The sequence below is a fragment of the Globicephala melas genome, chromosome 6, assembly GCF_963455315.2.
Source record: "Globicephala melas chromosome 6, mGloMel1.2, whole genome shotgun sequence".
In the NCBI taxonomy this organism is placed as follows: domain Eukaryota; kingdom Metazoa; phylum Chordata; class Mammalia; order Artiodactyla; family Delphinidae; genus Globicephala; species Globicephala melas.
The window spans coordinates 34,572,532-34,594,030 of NC_083319.1; the positions used below are offsets into that span (position 1 = coordinate 34,572,532).

Here is a 21,499-nt window from a genome sequence, read left to right on the forward strand (position 1 = left end):
AAATGTTGCCAAGATAGAGAGCAAGCAACAGCAATAGCTAATAATGACAATCACAGTTCTCGGGCTGGAGCATCTGCTATGTTCCTGATCTATTTATATTACTACCATTGTCTTTACTCCTATCATGAACCAGGGTTATACCAGGCACTTCACATACTTCTCACCCTACAATACTTCTGCATGGCAGGCCAGTGTTGTGATCTCATTTTACAGACGGTGAAACAGACTCAGAGATACTAACCTGTGTAAGATCACAAAGTCGTGAAGACAAGATTGGGACTTATATCTAGGTCTTCCCTTTATGCCCAACTAAAAAAAAAATGAAGTGTCATTTGGATGAAATCTGACTCCTGTTGTAAAAATCTCTGTGGAGGCTTCCGGCTGAATGAAGCATTTCCTGAGCACCCCAGGCATTTGTACTTACCTTTTGAAGGAGGTTGTAATGAGAATTAAGCAGGGAAAGAAAAACTAAAACCCAGTGACACCTAAAAGCCTCATTTTCCCTGATACTTTTTACCTCCCACCATCACTGCACAAGCTTCTGCAGAATGGCTACATCAGGGAGGAAAAGGTAACCCCAGGGACTCCCTCCAGTCTCATGGGAGACTTTGAATTGATGGAGGCAATTTTATGCAGGAGATGCAACTTACTTCCAGGATTCCTAGATTTCTTCTTTCCTCTCTGAGCCCCAACCTCCCTGTTGTACACCCTCCCTTCATCCTTGGGGGCTCCAAGTCTCCCACTGTGCCCCCTGCATGAGGTACCTTTCTGGGTGGGGAGGAGGTCACTTAGAGCAAAGAGAGCAGACTTTACTAGTGCAGGTGCCAGGTGGGCAAAGAGGGAGTGAGGCGGGCCAGCTGGGGCCTGCGCACTGGAGAGCACAAGCCCTGCAGAGGAGAACGTCACTTCCCAAGCTCCCACAGAGCACCGTGCCATAAAGGGGACTGCTCAATAGAGTCATGTTTTCTAGTTGGTCAAGAGAAGCTAGAAGCAGACAACTAATTCACATTTTAAAACACTATACGAGCCAAGGGCCCAGACCCAATATTCATGCGTCAGCCTTGGCCAACAGGCCATCAGTTTGCTACTCTGAACCTCTTGGGGAGATGTTGTTAGCCAGAGGCTTGCCCTAGCTTGTTTTAAAGGTTCCCCCAACTTCGCATCTATCAAATAAAAAATCCAGATAAGATTAATAGAAAAAATTAGAGTGGCTTTTACCAAGAAAGTACACCTGTGTAATTTTCAGACAGTCAGAAGCAGTGGGACAGATCACCCATCTCCTCCAGCCCTGGAAACCTTTTCTAGGTAAGGCTGGCCCTAGATGGATGTTCTAACAAGGGGTACAGAGGCCAGAGGTGTTATCAAGTGAAAGCACTTAAAGGTCTAACAATTTTCAATATTATGCTGAGCAGCAATAAGAAAAAATGTGATTCTGAAAATTGGTTCGAACTCAAGTTAAACAGCTTCTCTGTAATAGTCATTTTAGGAAAGGCAACAGTGACTGCAGTGAGAGAAATTACAAAAGCCATGCTAATTATGGTCAAGTACTTTTTATTCACTGAGTTTTGATACATAAGAAATCTTCCTGTCAATATAGGTCAAGGGGTCCCTTGAAATTATAGAATGTTGAACAATTTTACTTTCAAAGCATGATGGATTTCTGTACAAACTCTACTTCTCCTAAGTAGGAAATAGCTATTAATAATTTTAATTAATTCAAAATAATTCAAACTTCTTATCATCTTGAATTTTTATCAAGAGAGGAAGGATAGACTGAAGTTAATCTTTTCACTAAAATCTATGAGGAGAAGGTTAAATATAAACATATATTCGAAGAGAATGGTTACCTAATTAAATTAAGAACTCTGGAAGTAAATATTTACATATAATATCCTGAAACTGTGTAGAAGCCAGCACTGGCATCTAATTATTAAAGTGGAACCTCTAACTGGACAATATAGCCTGATGACTCAACATGCTTGAAAACAAACATTTATCAAACAATATTCTGTAAGTCTCACTGGTCTTCTTGTCTAAGTGAGCCACCATTTGGATCATTTCCAATTTTGTTAAACTCAATCATCATCAAAAACTGAGAGAGCATCTCACAATGTGATTATGAACACATCCAAATCCCTTTCAGCCAATCTCCTAGGCTTGTAACATATAGTACCTGAGGTGGTACTGCAATCATTTCTTGGAGAAACCGAGGGGGAATTTCCCTGAGCTCGGACACTTTCACAGACGTCACAGTGCCAGAGTCCAGGAATTGAACATCAAGAGCCCGGCTGCTGTGAACATTCGTAATCTGCAATGAGACAAGTGTTGGCTGATATATTAGCATATCCAAAAGGCCACAATGCTTCTGTGCAATTACATTTTGTACAGCTCTAAAATGCACATAAAAAGCAACAAAAACTATCAGTGCTGATTGAATTTTCTCTTATTTTAAAATGTACTTATTTACCAAATAGATATTTTTATAGTAGAATTGATTTCAACATCTTGCTGTTAATTCATAAATATAGTAATAATTACTATGTTTTCAATTCTAGGATACTATTGATTGTAAAACAATTTGATACATTATTATATACTGCTGATCGTAAGATACAGTCTGTTCTCCAAAATATTAGGATGTGAGGAAAAAAAAAAAACTACTGTGTCTTAGCAATGAGGAAATAATAGAGAGAATTCAGAGACAGAATTTTACTTGTAGTAGGTAAATATTATGTGTTTTTGTTTTTTACAGTTAAACTTGGTCTTTTTTTAAAATTAATTAATTTATTTTTGGCTACATTGGGTCTTCGTTGCTGCACGCGGGCTTCCTCTAGTTGCGGCGAGTGGGGGCTACTCTGTTGCGGTGCGCGGGCATCTCATTGCGGTGGCTTCTCTTGTTGCGGAGCACGGGCTCTAGGTGTGCGGGCTAAGTAGTTGTGGCTTGCGGGCTCTAGAGTGCGGGCTCAGTAGTTGCGGCTCATGGGTTCTACAGCCCAGGCTCAGTAGTTGTGGTGCACAGGCTTAGACGCTCTGCGGCATGTGGGATCTTCCTGGACCAGGGCTTGAACTCATGTCCCCTGCATTGGCAGGCGAATTCTTAACCACTGCGCCACCAGGGAGGTCCCAATACTATGTATTTTTAAAACATGACACATTTTGGTATTTTATAGCTTAGTCAGAAAGCCCAATGATACTTTGTGCCATTTGTCAAAAATGGGAACATCATTAATCATTAGAGAAATGCAAATCAAAACTACAATGAGATATCATCTCACACCAGTCAGAATGGCCATCATCAAGAAATCTACAAACAATAAATGCTGGAGAGGGTGTGGAGAAAAGGGAACCCTCTTGCACTGTTGGTGGGAATGTAAATTGATACAGCCACTATGGAGAACAGTACGGAGGTTCCTTAAAGAACTAAAAAAGTAGATTCTAAATTAGTAGATTAGATTTAGTAGATACTAAAAGTAGAATTACCATATGACCCAGCAATCCCACTACTGGGCATATACCCAGAGAAAACCATAATTCAAAAAGACACATGCACCCCAATGTTCATTGCAGCACTATTTACAATAGCCAGGACATGGAAGCAACCTAAGTGTCCATCAACAGATGAATGGATAAAGAAGATGTGGCACATATATACAATGGAATATTACTCAGCCATAAAAAGGAACAAAACTGAGTTATTTGTAGTGAGGTGGATGGACCTAGAGACTGTCATACGGAGTGAAGTAAGTCAGAGAGAGAAAAACAAATACTGTATGCTAACACATATATATGGAATCTAAAAAAAAAGAAAGAAAAAAAATGGTCAGAAAAACCTAGGGGCAAGACGGGAATAAAGATGCAGACCTACTAGAGAATGGACTTGAGGATACGGGGAGGGGGAAGGGTAAGCTGGGACAAAGTGAGAGAGTGGCATGGACATATATACACTATCAAACGTAAAATAGATAGCTAGTGGGAAGCAGCCGCATAGCACAGGGAGATCAGCTCAGTGCCTTGTGACCACCTAGGGGGGTGGGATAGGGAGGGTGGGAGGGAGGGAGATGCAATAGGGAAGAGATATGGGGATATATGTATATGTATAACTGATTCACTTTGTTATAAAGCAGAAACTAACACACCATTGTAAAGCAATTATACTCCAATAAAGATGTTTAAAAAAAAAATGGGTAAGTTACACACTGAATCAAAGCAACAATTACCTACCTGTGGCCAAATGGCAAGAACACAATGTAAGATTCTGGATGCACCTTTAAATGCCACAGTCTCCCCTAATATGCCCCTAAAATGCCATTGTGACACTTGCCATTGTTAAATATTTACAGTGGCCAAATATAGCCCCATGGAGGTGGTTATCTGGGCTGAGATCTCACGCCTACAACTGCACTAACTGCTACCTAAGCGTGGTGGTGCCTTCGGTATGATGACTGTTGAGAACTGGGCCACTTTCGTCTTGGAAGTCAGATTCGCCAGAAGTGAAGCCTTTTTCTACTACCCGAGAGAATGCTTGATTAATATAATAGCATAAATTTTTAAATCTAAGACATGATAAACACAAACAGTCCCATGGAGGAATATTTTAAAATGTATTTGTTTATTCAAACATACATACTGAACATATATATTGGTATGGATGGTATCTGTTGAATGCTTGTTATATCCAGGCATAACTAGGCTGCAAAGATATACTTCCCCTTCTCAAAGAGCTCCTAGTGCCATGAGAGACGACACAAATACATAACCATACTATAATGCAGTAAAGGCAATAATGAAGTTGCGCTTGGGGTACTGTGAGAACACAGAGGGTGGGTACCTGACCCAGCAGGAAGCAGGTGTTAGGGCAAGCTTTCAGGAGGAGGGAATGCCTAGAATTGGTACTTTTCTTTAAAAATTTACTTTTTTTTCTTCTTATTTTAGTAAAATGCCTCCACTGTAGAAAATTTATATACTTAAATATATAAAAATCACTTGTAATCTACTATAGGTTACAATTATCCTTCTAGTCTTTTACCCATGATTCACAAAAGATTAGACTTACAAGAATTACAAAATATTTGTAGATACTATTTCATAGTTGACTGCTTTCCACTCAGTGTCTCATAAAAATATTTCATGTAATTTGTCTTCTATGTCATTTTAATGTTATTTAAGTCTATCATATACATACATTGTGACTTATCTATCAAATCACTTTGGCTGGATAATTTAAGTTGTGTAAATTTGTTTACACAAATTTGTTACTTTAAGAAATAATCATATTTACTGGGCATTTGTATTTCCTTTTTCACAAACTGAAATTTCATAAATTTCACAAATTTATGTCCTTTCAGAGCTGCACCTTAAATGATGAATGGGAGTAAACCAAGTTGGTAGGAGTCCAGTTAGGGGCAAATCTGGACATTTCAAATAGAGGGGAGAGGATGGGCAAAGGCACACACATACTTCTTACGTGTGGGGCCTACAAGCATTTTGGTTACGTTAGAGCATAAAATGAGAGGCCGGGCAAGGCAAGAGGTGAGGCTGGGAGACAGGCAAAGGCAAGGTCTAAGAGAAGCAGATATCATGCCTTCAAGAACTAAGACTTTACCCTGTAGATGAGAAGCCAATGTCAAGCCTTAAGTAGAAGAATGAGATGGTCAGCTTTCTAAAATTGCTGGTGAGGGCTTTAGGATCAGATAGATTTGGTTTTAAATCTCAGCTCTCCCACTTTTTAGCTGGATGACTTTCCTCATCAGTAAGAACAGGGATAACAGGGTTTTGTGAACATGAAATGAGATCAGTCATGTTTAAAAAAGCATTTAGTGTCATGGAAACAGTAAGTCTCGTCATAAGTTGGATGTATAATTATTTGCATTTTGGGTTGCTACTCTTAGTGATACGGAGCTCGACTAGAGGAAGACAGGAGTGAAGGCAGAGGAACCAGTTGGTGTGGTACTGCGGTGTTCCAGGCAAGAATTAACAAAGTTGTAAAATCAGCAGTGTTCAGTGATTAGTTGCACTTGGGGCTGAGGAAGATGCAGGAGTCAAAGATAACTCTTAAGAAACAGCCTGCATGGCTGCATGAATGGAGGTACCACTAAAATAGAGATAAGGGAGAAAGGTAAGGATGGGGAAAGATAATTTTGGTTTCAGACATGTAGAACTTAAAAGAGTTTGTGAGATGGACAATTAGGCTGGCTTTTTGCTCAAATCTGCAGCCCATCAAGGACTGGAAAACAAATTTGGGAGTCATTAGGGCCAAAATGGTATCTGAAACTATGAGATAGGATTACCTAGAAGGATGCAGAGGCCGAGAAGAGTGATGAGCCTGGACAGGACTTAGGGACACTGACATTTCAGAAGTGGGGGTGGAAGGAGGTTTGGGTGAAAAATAAGAGAAGGAATTATTAGACTATCATGAGGAAAATTAGGATTTGATAACATGGTAGCCCAGTGAGAAGAGAATTTCAAGTTTCAACACTTTTCGATGCAGCAAAGAGGTCTGGTACGCAAGACCTGGAAGATACTAATACAACTGCGAAATTAAGACGCTGTTCACAAGAACAGGCTCTGTGATGGAGTGTGGGCAGAAGTCATGTGGCAGTGACTGAGGACTGACTGGAAGATGGTGCAGAGTGAATGCAGACCACTTCTACAGGGAAACAGGGAGAGTAGTGGCCACTGCACTGAATAAAGTTGGTTGGACTTACAGAATAAGTTCAGAATGTATAGGCACTATAGTTCAGACAAGTTTAGACAAGTTACAATGTCAAGAGCAAATACATCACTTAAACACAGGATCTGCTTTTCATTAATCATCTTTCTTTCCTTAACTTTCTATGCATCACTAAGAGAATGAACACTTTTGCTACCTCAAAAGTAGATAATACACAACTTGATAGTAATACAAATAATACTAGGTATTAATCTAAAGTATTTGAGCATACACTGAGAAGGTATTTTTGCCAAAAAGGCATAGCCTGATTCCACACACGGAGAAACTCAAGTTGAGTTTCTCTCAAAAAGAGAAACACTCTACAAAACACTGCTACTCTTCAAGAGGCCACAAACAACAAAGACTGAGCAACTGCCAGGTTGGAGGAAACTAAGAAGACATGACAACTAAATACATCTTGGGATCCTGGACCAGAAAAAGGACATATGGAGGACAATCTGGGAAATGTCAGCATGTTCTGCAGATTAGTTAATAATATTGTACCAATGTTAATTTCCTGATTTTGATAATCGTTATGTAAGACGTTAACAATTGGAGATGGTGGATAAAGGGCATATGGGAACTCCTTAAAATATTTTTGCAACTTTCTAAAAGTCTGAAATTACTTCAAAATAAAAGGTTAAAAAATTAAGTATTTGTGCATTTATATATTATACACTAAACAGCACAGAGCTTTAAAATTCAGATGTCGTGTTCTTTTTAACAAATCAAGTTTATAGCTAAGCACCCAAATCTTAGTCATATAACTCCAGATCTCAACTTTCTGACACACATTCACATTGACAATAATTATTTCAAAACTGATGCTTTCATTAAAGTGGCCATGACCAAGATTTACTTAAATAAAGGGAAAATCAGTACAATTAAGTTATCACAATGCTGCTATGCAGTAATAAAACTCAATAAAGCAATGATTCTTACTTAGGGTTGGTTTCTTTGAGAATCTTAAGAAAATTATGAATACTTTCCCTCCAAAATACATAATACACACACACACACATAATTTGCATACAATTGTTGGGGAGGGGTCCAGGCGCTCCCTGTAAGCAGAGGTCTTTGCACCTAGGTTAAGCACCACTGTGGAAAAAAAAAAAAATCAAGCCCAGATTTGCAATTTTACTAACTGGGCAAAATAGATATCAAAAAAAAAAAAAAAAAAAGAAGAAGAAGACGAAGAAAAGAAAGAAACCACAAAAATCCAAAACCTACCTTTGAAAAACATACAGAAATCTATGACAAAATATAACAAACCTCCTTGCAAATTCATAACTGAGCTTGTAAGAAAATAAAACAATTATTAGGCCCTGGAAATAGAGGAATATGTGAACACTGAAACCCAAGCCATCCTGGGCAGGGGTGAGGGAGGACATGAGATGCCCCCAAGAAGCCAGAACACTCAAAGGGCTACCCCTCGAGGGAGGGGTGACTCTGGAGAGCAATTAGGCATTCCCTATGCCCAGAAATTCCACTCCTACATATGTACCCTGGGAGATATGCACAGGAAGGGTCATGGTAGTGCTGTTTATAGCAAAAAATTCGACACAATCTAAATATCCATTGTCAGAAGAATGGAGTGATAATGTTGGCATATTCGTACACTGTTACAGCATACAGCAGGGAAAACAGATTACATCACAAACATAATGAATGAAAAAGCATGTTATAGAAGAATCAATACATCTTACAATTTGTGTAAATTTTTAAGACATTCATTCATTTAGTTATACTTTATTCATGTTTTTACTATAAATATTATATATACTATTCACTTCTACATTTTAAATATCTCTATATTGAAATATACAGATAGTAAAAGTATGTGTGTATAGACACAAATATAGTAAAACTCTAGAGCAGTGAATAGGAAGGAGAAACACCAAATTCAGCTGGTAGCTCCCCCAGGGGTGGGAGTAAAAGAAAGGGCTGCAGACAGGGAGCATCAACTGTATATTGGTTTTATGTATCATGTTTTATTTCTTAAACTGGTGATGAGTATATGGATGCTTACTCCATTTTTTAAAAACCTCATTTATATGTCTGAAATATTTCATCTTAAGTTTAAAAAAAGTCAAGTGACTGATTTTACCTCTACTCGTAACCATTTTCCTTTGCAATGGAAGAGGCAGATTTTCCCACAGAAGGGTAATGAAACGAAGTACTCAGAGGTCATGTGCTGCAAAACAGAAACGCATGACACTTATTATTCTCAGCAAAGAGCACGTTGCTACACCATGAGAAAAACACCGCTGTGGCACAGGCAAGCTGCTTCACCCGTATGTGATCAGACTTTCGGCGACGTGTGTGCTACAGTGGACGCAGCACATGTACAGGGGTTGTAGGGCTTCTGCCTTGTTTCTCATATGTTGGTGGTAGCCATCTACCCTTCTTCCTTGCACATGGCTCATAAATCAGCCTTGTTAAAATGTCTAAAAATGTTAGCATGGAGGTCAGTATAATTCATCCAGGCTCAGGCACCATCAGTTAAACACAAAGAGGGGAGATGAATCCGATAAAATGAACAGCCTGTATGAAAGGGAAGCAGTTAGGCTAGCAGTTCATAAGGCCTCCTCTTTTCATCTTTTAACATTCAAGATTCAAAGATAAGATTTTAATCCAAAACAAAAGAAACGTTATCAACCCAAATATGGATATCAGTGCCAGTTCAATGTTGTTCAATGTTTTCATCCTCCTCCTCTGCTGTAGCTTGAAATGGGGGACCTGCCATTGCCTCTTTCCTTCAGGGTGAATGTTTCTACTCTCCCCACAGGCAATGTCTCCTTCCACTTGAGCTTCCAGGGCACTAAGAACTGTCAAGAGTGCTTTTCACCATTATAGATTATAAGCACATGCATGCAAATGAGTAACTACAGTCACCCTCTGGATGTCTCAGATTTCTCTAGGATAGATCAGCAAATCAAACTTCAGTAATGACCTTGAGATACAAGCTAAGACATCTGTAACAGAAAGAGGTAAAGCTATAGATCTAATAACGTCTCGATTCTAGGCTGTAGTCTAAATACAAGTTTAATCCACTTCAGCAAATATTTTGGAATACCTATTTTATGTAAGACACTAGATAAGTTACTACAGTACCTAAATGAATTAGGTACTTACCAGAAGCTGGTGAGGCTCAGTCTCTGCCCTCAGGAAGCCTATACTCTAGTAAAGCAAACAAATACCCAAACAGCTAAAACAATGCTGCATACAAGTGTCATGAGGCACTCGGGGTGCTCTGTAGGTCAGAGGCAAGGGTTCACTTCCAGGTGAGGGGGTCCGAGATGAAGCGGCATCAGAGTTTAGTCACTTGGAAACCACAGCATATTGTGGATTACAACTATAATGTCCAAATGGAGGTAAGGAAATCCCTTTAGGACCTTAAAACAAAACCCCTACAGATCCTGATTCAGAAAATAATACTAGAATTAAAGGGAAAAGAGATTACTAATAAATGTAAACTGCAGAACCACATTTTCCAAGGCGCAGGTTCTCTCAGGGACCATAAAGAGGTTGGACAGTGATGCCTCGGAAGTTCTATTCTCCTTCTAAATTCCATGGTTCTGTCTTTGCCCAGGCAGAGGAGCCAGCTGCTCGAGCAGACAGTCACAGGCAGCTGCACTGTAGGCTCATCAACTGCACCTTGTGAATGACCAATCTACCGGTTGTTGCACACTTTCTATGTGCCAGGCCCTGTGCTAATAATAAGCAGCCTTGTGACTAGTCCTCATAACAATCCTGTGGGTACTCACTATTATTATCCTCATTTTACCATAAAGAAACTAGTGGGGATTTTTATTTTTGTTTTAAATTCTTAAGTCTGGGGCTCTTATCCTCTATTTTAGAGAGTCTACCTTAAAATATACAAAACTTACTACACATGTACAATTTAGTGACTCCTCTTGTTTGCAATGTTAGGACTCATCTTAGAGGTGGATGCTGCTTGGCCATACCTTACAATGAAAGTATTCCTCGATCTTATGCAGAAGGTCGTTGAGCTTGTTCAAACCCTTACAAGGCACCTGGCAGTAGAGTGTGCCATCGGAGCAAATATTAGTCACTCTGACATTTGTGTACATGGCATCGACCTGAAACAAAGGACACACCAAGGATGTGAGAACAGAGTGCAGCTCTCACCTACCTAAGGGTATCTATCTAAATAGCTCATTGAAAATTTCTGCGCTTTTCAATCTTCTAAGCAAGCTGGAGGACAGATAGAATGAAATTCATAACGTAAATGTGAAAAACTAGTTTGCATACCACTCTTTCCAAAAGGAATATCTGGTATCATTTGTGTCAGGCACAGAGTAGACATTTTACACACATTATATTATTACCACTTTCTACTGTCTGAAAGGCTAAGAGTATTTTTAGCTCTGCTTTAACTCTGGTTTATCTTCTCCCCATTAATTTAGAAAAAGAATTATTATATAAAACATATTTTTGCAGCATTAACAGAAATAAAAATAAAAAACTCTCACAAAATCAATCCCATTATCAGTTTACTTTCTAATTCACGTCCATGGGCCACAGGAATTTTTAGTAACTTTTAAAAATTATAATCACAGTAAAGGTTTAATTTTAGCCATTTTTAGTCAAATCATAATATAAAGGCAATTTACTATTGTTCTACTTATTAAAACAAATATTTTCCCAATGTTGCTATGAAGCCTTAAAAATGATCATTTTTAACATCTCATCCTATTCTTTCGAGTGGCTGCTCTATAATTTATTTAAAAGTGTCCTTTCGTACAGACATCTATGTTCTTCACATTTAAAAAATGTTAAAGCTAGCAATTTAATAAGCATCGTCACTGATCTAATTTTCCCTTCATTTGAATTATCCTCCTTTATTATCTTTGCAAAATAATTTCATATAAAATTAATATATGCTCATTGTGGAAACTGGAAAATAAAACAAAAATAAAAAAAAAATAAAAAAAAAATCCAATTCTTAATAATTACTATTTTTATTACTAATATTTTGGCATTTCCCCTCCTTTTAGCTCCCTTCCTTCCTTTTTTTTCCCCAATACATACGTAATCTGTCTCTATCTAGTGTTAGCCTAAAATGTACAACGTTCTTTTCTGGTGAATTTCTTTCCTGTGATACTTGTGAATAGACAACAGTGGTCACAGTGGTACCTGAAGGTGAACCTCTAGTGACTTGTCACATTTGGCCTTTAAGCAGGTGGCATTGATGTTGATGTCATCTTCTCCTGAGGTATCGTACAGAACAACCAGTGGAATATCAGTTTTGTCAAGTATTTCCACTGCAAAGATCTTTCCACAAGTTAAAGATTCAACCACCTTCACTAAATCAGGATCATCACTTAGAACTTCCAACCCTGAAAAATATTGAATATTTAAATTTCTACTTAATTAGAAGAATCATTTTAAGATGCAGAGATTGTGTTTGTTTTGGCTACTTATTACAATTATGAACCTACTACAAAATTCTTAAATTTTATAGGGAAGCTTTGTTATACAATCTTCTTTATACCATCCACCCTTAGGTTTAAAAATATTTATTATAACATGAATGCCCTTTTGAATGATTACACGAAGGCGGGCAATCTTAAAACAAGAAGAAAAGTTGACGATCAATCTGAATTTCTACCTTAGGAGAAACAGCCTTCACTTTACTTACAAACACATATTTAAAACAAAAAGACTAACACATAAAGAAGTTGTCAGCCAATTATGTCTGCCACTCATGTATTTGTAACACTCTTCCTAAAAATATACCCTTGGTTTTTTCATTTTCTAATTAAATATGCACAATTATTTCTTGCATGAACATGCACTTATTGAAAATTTAGACAACCTTTCCCCCTCTCTTTCATTCTTTCTTTTTAAGTAAACCATCATGGCCCTGAGGATACCAAAGAACTTTCAGATTTATGAAAGAAAGGTAAAATACTGTTTAATGTAATGTGGGTATTAGGTGAATTTTATTGCAGTCTAATTATTCTTTAAATTCTTGGAAAATTGTAATTTCATATAACATAATATGACAACTCTAAGTTAATCCATTAAACTAATTAAACTAGGGCATCATTTCCCCAATGGTACTACAATGTCTATTTCTATATTTTTCCCCTTTAAATCCGTAAGCAAAAGTTTACAGACTCCTTCTGACCTACCTTTCTCTTTTTCATATTCTGTTCTCCAGACACACACCTCTATAGCTTTTATCAAAGCTTTCATTTCAGCATCCTAAATCTTTTCCTATGCTCTTGATATGTTCTTTTCAAAACTAACTCCCACAGGTTTGTAACAGTATTTTTAAATTACTCTAGATTTATCTCACAGAGAGAGCCAAACCCAGTTCCTCTGACATAAAGACATCCCTGCTGGGAAGGAGGCATTTCTTCACAGGTCTAATTTTCATGAAAACAATTCTGATCGTTTTCTGAATATAGCTCTGGCTCTCCTGCATGAGGCATACATAGTCCAATGTCTTTCCTCATCATTAACATGTGCCCCCCATACTTTCAGGTCATCCCTACACGTCACTCTCACACATGTGCATTTCTCTACGCTTCCTTGAGGAGGAAAGAAAAGAACAGTGATACGTGACAGTGCCAGAGACCGCACATGACCCACAGCTGGACTCGTGCTTGGGTGCACGAGGGAGTGTTCCTTGCTAACAAGCAGCACCCACGGAGTCCATCTCAGTGGGAACGAAGCTGGGAGTCACTTTACAACAGGTCGAACAACATGATTTACACTGATCCTGTATCCCACGATACAGGGCCTCGAACAGCTGTTACTAGGGCAGTTACGGCAACAGCAACCAAACCCTCTCAGATGTCCAACAGGCTTTTTAATAATAAATTTAAATGTGGTATATGTTATATATAATGTAACAAAAATATATTAAAACATCATAACATTTTTATAATGATCAAATCTTACAAAGAGAAATACAGCAGGTTCTTATTAGTTATCTATTTTATACATATTAGTGTATATATGTCAATCCCAATCTCCCAGTTCATCCCCCACACACACGGGCCCCAACTTTCCCCGCCTGGGGTCTATACGTTTGTCAAAGTGGAGAGCACTTTAAAAAAAGTTCCTTTTACCTGCGAGCTTACACTTTGTAGCTTGGAATGACAGTGAACAGAACTTCGGGTTCAATTTGTATGCTTTGCTCATTTCAACATTTTCACTAAAACCATAGTCAACATAGCATACCTAATGATAATAGAAACAACAATGTTTAGGTTCAAATAAAATTCTTTACCCTCGTTTCTTAAAAAAAAAAAAAAGAATCACTTGATGCATTGAACTGGCTTCATTTTACCCCATAATCGGCATGTGAAGTGGCACCACTGCCTGGAAAATGCCAGGGCAGGTGCCCCTGAATTAGCCCGGAAGAGGAATGCTGGGAATGGGACCAGGGGTGCCAGGGCTCCTGACTTCCAGGCCGCACTCCTCTGCCGCGCCTTTGCCAAAGGGGAGAAGAGGGAAGAGTGCTGAACTCCGATGCCTTCTGTTGTCAGCTTCTCAGCAGCACACGTACCTGGTCTGCCAGCCCTGACTGTCCCCACCCTTTCCTTGCTGGCATAATGCCTACATCACCTTATTCTTTCTTGATTTACACAGCTCCACTAAGGATCTGCTTCCTTAGGCAGATCCTTATTTATTTCTAGATGAGGCATCACACTGGTGGTATTTATCAGATTCTAAATCCCCAGAGCAGCACTTGTGACGGCTTGCTCTCAGCTGTTATGCTTCCAGGGACCGAGATGCTTTCTGTCAATGACAACAATGATGCCATGGCTGGATAACATGGAATTCTACACTGTAAAGGTAGGTAATTCTGGGTTTTTGGGGGGCTGTGCAGCTGGGTTAGGCCTTCATCCAATTCAGGAGAAGGTCCCAGTCTGCTGGACAGAGCTCTGTGCTTACAGAGACTTGCATGGCACTTCCTCACCACCATCACAGATCATGGAGAGCCTGGATATTATTTTTAGTGTATTAATAAAACCTTCAGTTGAGAAGGACTATATAACCAACGGCTTTTTCTTTTTGGAGAAAAATAAATCTAGAGACATTAAGCTGTGGTTTAGAATGATAACTAGGAATCAGAGGGAAAGTGTTGAAAACTTAGTACGCTTCTCTAATTAAAGCAGATGGTTATTACAAATACAGAACAAATCACAAAAATGCAGGGCAAAGGCATGGCAAAGAAATACCAAGTAATACAGAGTTTTACTTTCTGCAGTAAAATAAAGTCCACAGCTTCTGAGCACCAAGATTCTGACAGTAAGTATACAAAACAAAAATTCTCCCCATCAGAGAAACTAAGGAAGAAAAGAATAGAGAGATGACTAACGCCTTTCCCTGACCACCTGATAGCCGTGTCTGTGGGGCCTGTATATCCCACGTTGGAAAGGATCATCTCTTAGAGTCCATATCTTGACTCAGTGCCCGCCGAGGCCTTGATCCCTGGCAGGGTCCCCACACTACAGCCAGCCACTTCTCCAACCCCTAATTAGCACCTGCTTTTCCTTCCCAAAGGCCTCAGGATTCACGCAGCTTTTTGTGTCCTTTAATAGCTATCAACACCCACAATTTGGATTCTGTTCTTCCTAGGTCTAAAATGGAGACAACGTGTCTGTGAATAGGACATAGTATGTGAAATCATGATTCCTGGGCAATTTCGAATGTACTCCTAGCACTAAGAGACTAAAGAATACTGCTCTAAAATCTTCAAAGGGTTTCTGTAATGTCTGGAGCTTGTTTTCTTTTCTTTCTTCTTTTGAATCACGATACCATGTATTTGTATGTCATCTGCGGCTCATAAAACATCTGCCCATGGACTGTCCAGCTGGACTCTCACCACCCTCTGTCCTGTGTCCTTTGGCCCTGAGATCAGCACAAGCAGGCTCATAATTGTGGCACCGGGCCCCAGTTCATTCCTGGATCTCTGGCTCCCTCAAGTGGCCGAAGGTCTCACAGCACCACCTGAGTAATAACGAGAAAACACCCCTGGGCTGTGGGTTTGCGCCAGGCCAAACTGGCACCAACCTGAGGGGGTGACCGCATGTTCCTGTTTCTCATACTCAGAAAGCTCTGTGGAAAGCAAGGAGGGAACCTGTTCTTGCTGTCAGGCACAGTAAAATTCAAGAGAAACAAGACTTTCCAAGTAGCTGGGGTTTCTCCTAATAAAGGGTAAAATTCATCTCTGTCTGGTTCATGGGATATGGGGAACAAGATGAGGCCAGGACTGCCACAACTACTGCTGCCTTAAGAGCTTGCCACCGTAAAACACACCAAGCTGCTCTATTTATTCCTCACACCAGCTCACAGCTCTCAGAAGCAATGACACAGCCGGTTGCTTCCTCCTTTACGAGGTACTTTCCTGTTCTGGCTTCCGTGACACTGCCTTCTTGGTTTTCCTCCTTCTCTGGCCATTCTGACAGTCTTCTTTGCTCCTCTCACACCCACCATCTAAATGCCGAAGTGTTTCAGAGCCTAGTTCTGGGTCCCCTTCTCTGCTCTATGGGTGATTCTTCCTCAAGGAGATCTGACCCAGGCCCATGGCTTCAAGTAGCATCTACACGCTGATGCCTCCCACCCTGCTGCTTCATCTCCAGTCCTGACTTCTCCCTGAGCTCCAGGCTTGTCCAGGTGAAATCTGATAGCTTTTCTCAAACCTAACAGGTCCTACAAAATTCTTGATTCTCCTATATATTGGTTCTTTTCCCTGATTTCCCAGTTTCAATAAATGGCACCAATATCCACCAGGTTGCTCAAGTCCCAAACCCAGCAGCCATCCTGAATCTTCTCCTTTCTTCTCTTCCACATCCGATGAATTAGTGTCCTGTCAGTTCTACCTCCAAATCCATCCTGAATATGTCCCATTACCTGTGTCTCCACTGTTTCTACCCTAATTCAGGTTACAAGTTGCTGGCTACTGCAATAGCCAACTAGCCAGTCTTACTTTCCTTCTCTACACTACTACAATCCATGTTCTCTACACTACTACAATCCATGCCCCACACGGGCACTGGAACAATCTTTGAAGCAAATAAACCAGATTACATCTCCCTGCTTATCCCTTGCTTCAAAGTTATTTTCTATCACAGCACCCTGGTTACTTCTTTCACTGCTGTTAAATTGTCCTGTTTATTTATTGTATACTTGTTCATTATCTGTCTTCTTTTACTAGCATATAAGCTTCTTGAGAACAAGCACTTGTCAGTCTTGTCTCCTGCCCTAGGACAGTGGAAAAAAATGAATGAAAAGTTTAACAGGCAGATACTAGCATAATGATAGTGTCTGATTTTATAGGTAAGGAATCAGAGAAGTTAAATAACTTTCCCAAGGCCACACAGCTAGAAGTGGCAGAGTTGGGACTTAAACTCAGGTCTAACTGACTCCAGAGCTTAAACTCCCAAAGTAGAGGTAAGGAAGGAAGGGGAAGGCCCAAGTTATTTTTGTCTTATAGATCTCAGACTAGGAGATATCCTTGTGGAGTATGTGCAGCATTTATTATAAACACCGATGCACTGTTAACATGTCACCGGGGTTTGTATGGTTCTTCTCTTCATAAGCAATCCCTGTGCCTTCAAATAGCTTAAGTTGTATTGGACTTCCTAAGGGCAGGGAAACGGTCAGCAAGTAGACTGAAGTTTAGCTAGGAATGTCTGGGGCAGTTATCTCCTATCGACTAGAGGCCACTCAGGTTTCTCACTGAGCACAAAGCAGTCATGGGGCCACACTGACTGGGGTCCTGTTCACCTGGACTTCCCGCCCCCTGCAGTGCTAAGGGTTCTGAGATGTGCTAACCCTGCTTACAAAATTTAGACAAAACTGTGCCTTCGTGAGTTCTGATTCTGGGTCTCTGAGCTGAGGGAAAAAAGAGGCAATGGGGCAGAGGATGATCACCACGAATGTGGTCAAGTCTGGAAGTATTAGACCCTCTGAGGAAAGAGACTGGTGAACGAGCCCTCTGACCTTTCCAAGATGTCCAAGATGACCAAGAGGGCAAGACTTGGGGCATGGCCCAAGTCTTATCTGGGGTTCTCCTCAGCTGGCTGTGCAAGAAGGGAGAGAAGAATGCCATCTCCTCTAATCAGTATGCTTTCCCTCACTCCAAAGTATTGACCTTGATAAGAAGCCCACAGAGCTCTGATCAGTATTCATTGTATAACCTTGGGGGATAGGAATAGAGATTTTTTTCCTGCTTACATCATGGGTTATGGTACAACAATGGAGAAGAATTTTTTTTCTTTTTTTTAAACTAAAACTCTAAGATAATATAACTACCACTGACTTAACAGTTGACAGAGATAGTCTTTTACAGATACTATTTTTTCAACTTCTGGGGAAAACTAAATATAGTTAGAGAGGACAGAATATTAGACGCAACATTTTCATCTGAAAAATAATGTTTGCCTTCATAATGCTTGCCTTTATTTTGTTCCCTTCTGTTGAGGTGACCTGTGCCCGTAACCAGGCATCCTCCTCAGCATTAACAGCCAGCAACTGGCCAATCTGCACAGTCTGGACTGGTGTGACCTTCGAGTTCTTACTGTAATACTCCTTCATCTCATCTTCCATTAATTCCTGAGCAGCAGAATAGTCTCTGCCCACATACCTAAATTAAAGGAAGAGAACACAAATGAAGCAACCTGGAAGAAGGAAAGCTACAGGAATTCATTAATATTACTCTGTTTTTCTACAGTCATCTTTGGTTCCAGGCTCAGACTTGCTTACACTGACAGGGAGGAGAACATGGAGTTAGTAAACAATTATATATATATATTTTTTTTTTTTTCTTTTTGCAGTACGCGGGCCTCTCACTGCCGTGGCCTCTCCCGTCGCGGAGCACAGGCTCCGGACGCGCAGGCCCAGTGGCCATGGCTCACGGGCCCAGCTGCTCTGCAGCATGTGGGATCTTCCCGGACGGGGGCATGAACCTGCGTCCCCTGCATCGGCAAGTGGACTCTCAACCACTGCTCCACCAGGGAAGCCCAACAACTGTACCTTGAAAAAGGAGAATACAATACTGTGGAGCTCACAAAAAAAGACCAAGGTCCAACACACCACACAACAGAGCAAATGCTCAACAACAATCCAGAGAACTAGAGGATATAACAGTAAGCAGTCAGGGAGGACCAGGTTGAGAGAAGACTCAAGGGAAGGAAAGGGAGGAAGTGGAAAGGAAGACACCAGTGGAAGCCAGATGAGCAAGAGTCAACCTGAGATTTTGACTCAGGCTGCTGGAGATGTGTGTAGATTTCTGAGAAGAGAATGTAGTTGATAGTTCTGCCTTAACTAAGGCTGGGTCTGAACAAGTCTCAATCTCTGAAAACCAACGAAATCTGACTCCTCCTAGAGAAAAACAAACCCTTGAAAACAATAGATAGAACCATGTGACAACCCATCCCTCCAACTTACTGAACAAATTTGAACAAATTACAACAAAATGTTGAGTTCTGATACCCTTAAAGAGATGACATGTTCTAGATAAATGCCTCTTTAAGTTGCATGCTTTTTAAGAAATGTTTTTTTCCAGGATACTCTTCTATCCCCCTTCTACAATTTTCGGCTGTTGACAACTGCAATCACCTTGTCCTAGTTTATGTTATCAAAACATACTGTTTTGCTTTCTGCCATAAATAGGCTGCTGCTTCCTTGTCCTTTAGTCTTCAGAGACGATTCCAACAAAGGCCTCCTTCCAGGATGGAAAACCTGGCAAATCAAACCTGGCTCCTTTAACAGGAGCTATCTCAGCCATGGGATGAAGCCTTTTGAGTTTGAAGGCTATGCTGTACCAGCACCAGAATCACCTGGCCAGCGAGATGGGGGATATGCCACAAGAACATTGCTCTTTGAACTGTTCTAGCTTCTACTCAGGGCTCAAGTGGTCCTATACAGCTTTCAGAAACTATTCCTTTTAGGAGTATCTTCCTGTATTTTTGGTAACTATCAGCAGGACAGAAGAAACCAGAGTCAACCTATTTGTTACTAGAGGAAAAAAAGCTTTTAAAAGCCCTACACAATGTGGAAATAATGCCTCTTTTGGAGGCAATGGCTATTTTAAAACAAAATATGACATGCATATTATTCACTCCAGAAACAGCTGTAAAAGCTTTGTCATACTCTATCATTTAAGGTTACTGAGCTTTACAAATGTTAGGGTACTGCCTGGAATACAGCTGCACTCTTGGCTCTGGAGTCTCCTAGTAGATCTGCAGCTCTGCTCAAGTGTCCATTTCCTTGGGACCTGGAGTCTCATGGGGCCTCCTGGTAGCGCTGCTACAGTCCTGGGAGCTCAACTGGCAGAGGCCTAGGCTGTAGCCTGTGGTCTGGTAGTCTGCATAGCATGGGCTCCTGCCAGGGAGGAGGGAGGTGGTGAGAAGCAGCATGAGATCTGCAGGCAGCTTCTGCTCTCTGTAGCCACCAACAGAGAACGATGCCTGGGCGGGGTAAGGAGGTAATATGACAGTTGGTATAAGAGTGGGTAGTGGCAAGAATAAGGTCATACATTATCCCCAAATTACCTGAGCAAGTGAACAAAGAATGATATGCAGGCCAATTTAGATATGCCATAAATACAAAGTTTTACAAAGTTAATTTTTAGACTGGAGACAACAGATTCCCATACTTGACCTAAGGGTCCTGCCACGGCACCTCCCTGTAACTTTTATGAGTCACAAGCCTACTAGTTTCCAGAGTCTACTGCCTGGGTAAAGGTGTGGATGTAGAATAGGGCTCAGCCTGCTGGGGTCAGGGTGGTGGGGAGACACTAATGACCTAGGGTCAACCTAAGGGCAGACATTACCCATCATGCTTGCTGGTTGCCAGCCACCCTAATGAACATGTAGAATGCCGGCTCTGGGATTCTAACTTATACTGAAAAAGGGATCTAGATAACCTGAGGACCCTGGACCTAATCATCCTGGAGTAGACTGAACCCCCATCCTATTGAAGCCCTGGAACTGATCCAGATTCTTGCCAGATCTTGGGAAGAACGTAAGAAATCACATGATTCATCCAGTCCAGTGCTGGGTGCTTGGCTCTCTGAAAGTGGCACCAATGACTACTGGTAACAGATACCAAAGGATCCTGCCAAGGAAGCAGATTTATATTTTCTTTATAATGTCAAATGGTAAAAGTTAGCAATGTGCTCCTCAACATCCTTCCTTTACCTCAGTTTATTAGTGACCCACAGTAGGAACCCTAACCCTCAGCAAGCTATTCCTATCTTCAGGCCATACCACATCTTAGAATAAAAGCTCTATACATTTACCACCCCTCTATAAAAAGGACCTCAACAAAGCTCCTACATGTTCTAGTTTGAACATCCTAAGATACTTGATTCTCACTTCATCATCAGACTTAGTTTGTTCAAACAGAAAAGCTTCAGTAGGTTTGCTGTATAGGACTTTGATTATTTTTTGTGGCCTTTCATTGGATCTTCCCAGCTCAGCTATGATCCTTGGGAAGAGTAAGAGTCCAACGCACAGGGACATTTTGGGTGAAGAAGCCTGGATTCTGTTCTGCTCCAGCCACAGCCACACCTTGGGCTGCTGCCTCCAGAGATCCAGCTACAGTGGTTACCATTCTTCATCCCAAGTCAGAAACAGCAAATTATAGTCTTTCAACATTTTCTGTGTATTCTACATTTCCTCCAAAAGTCCACATCAAGTGCCTGAACCAAACTGTTTTTTGGAATTCCAGTTATTATTAGCCACTTAGGCAATAATTCCTTCTCCCAGGCAATGATATCAAAAGGCTCGAGAAACCAGA

The 21,499-nt window shown here is 40.5% G+C and overlaps 1 protein-coding gene across 2 annotated transcripts in view; it reads right to left on the reverse strand.

Moving 5' to 3' along the window:
- TDRD7 (tudor domain containing 7) overlaps positions 1-21,499 on the reverse strand; it is a 90,609-nt gene that overhangs the window by 11,302 nt on the left and 57,808 nt on the right. For both annotated transcript variants that reach the window (XM_060300726.2, XM_030829781.3), the window contains 6 exons: positions 18,155-18,341; positions 13,816-13,927; positions 11,870-12,072; positions 10,678-10,812; positions 8,817-8,903; positions 2,174-2,308 (listed from right to left, as the gene is read on the reverse strand). In XM_060300726.2, the coding sequence (XP_060156709.1) occupies positions 2,174-2,308; positions 8,817-8,903; positions 10,678-10,812; positions 11,870-12,072; positions 13,816-13,927; positions 18,155-18,341 (859 nt within the window). The remainder of the gene's footprint in view (positions 1-2,173; positions 2,309-8,816; positions 8,904-10,677; positions 10,813-11,869; positions 12,073-13,815; positions 13,928-18,154; positions 18,342-21,499) is intronic.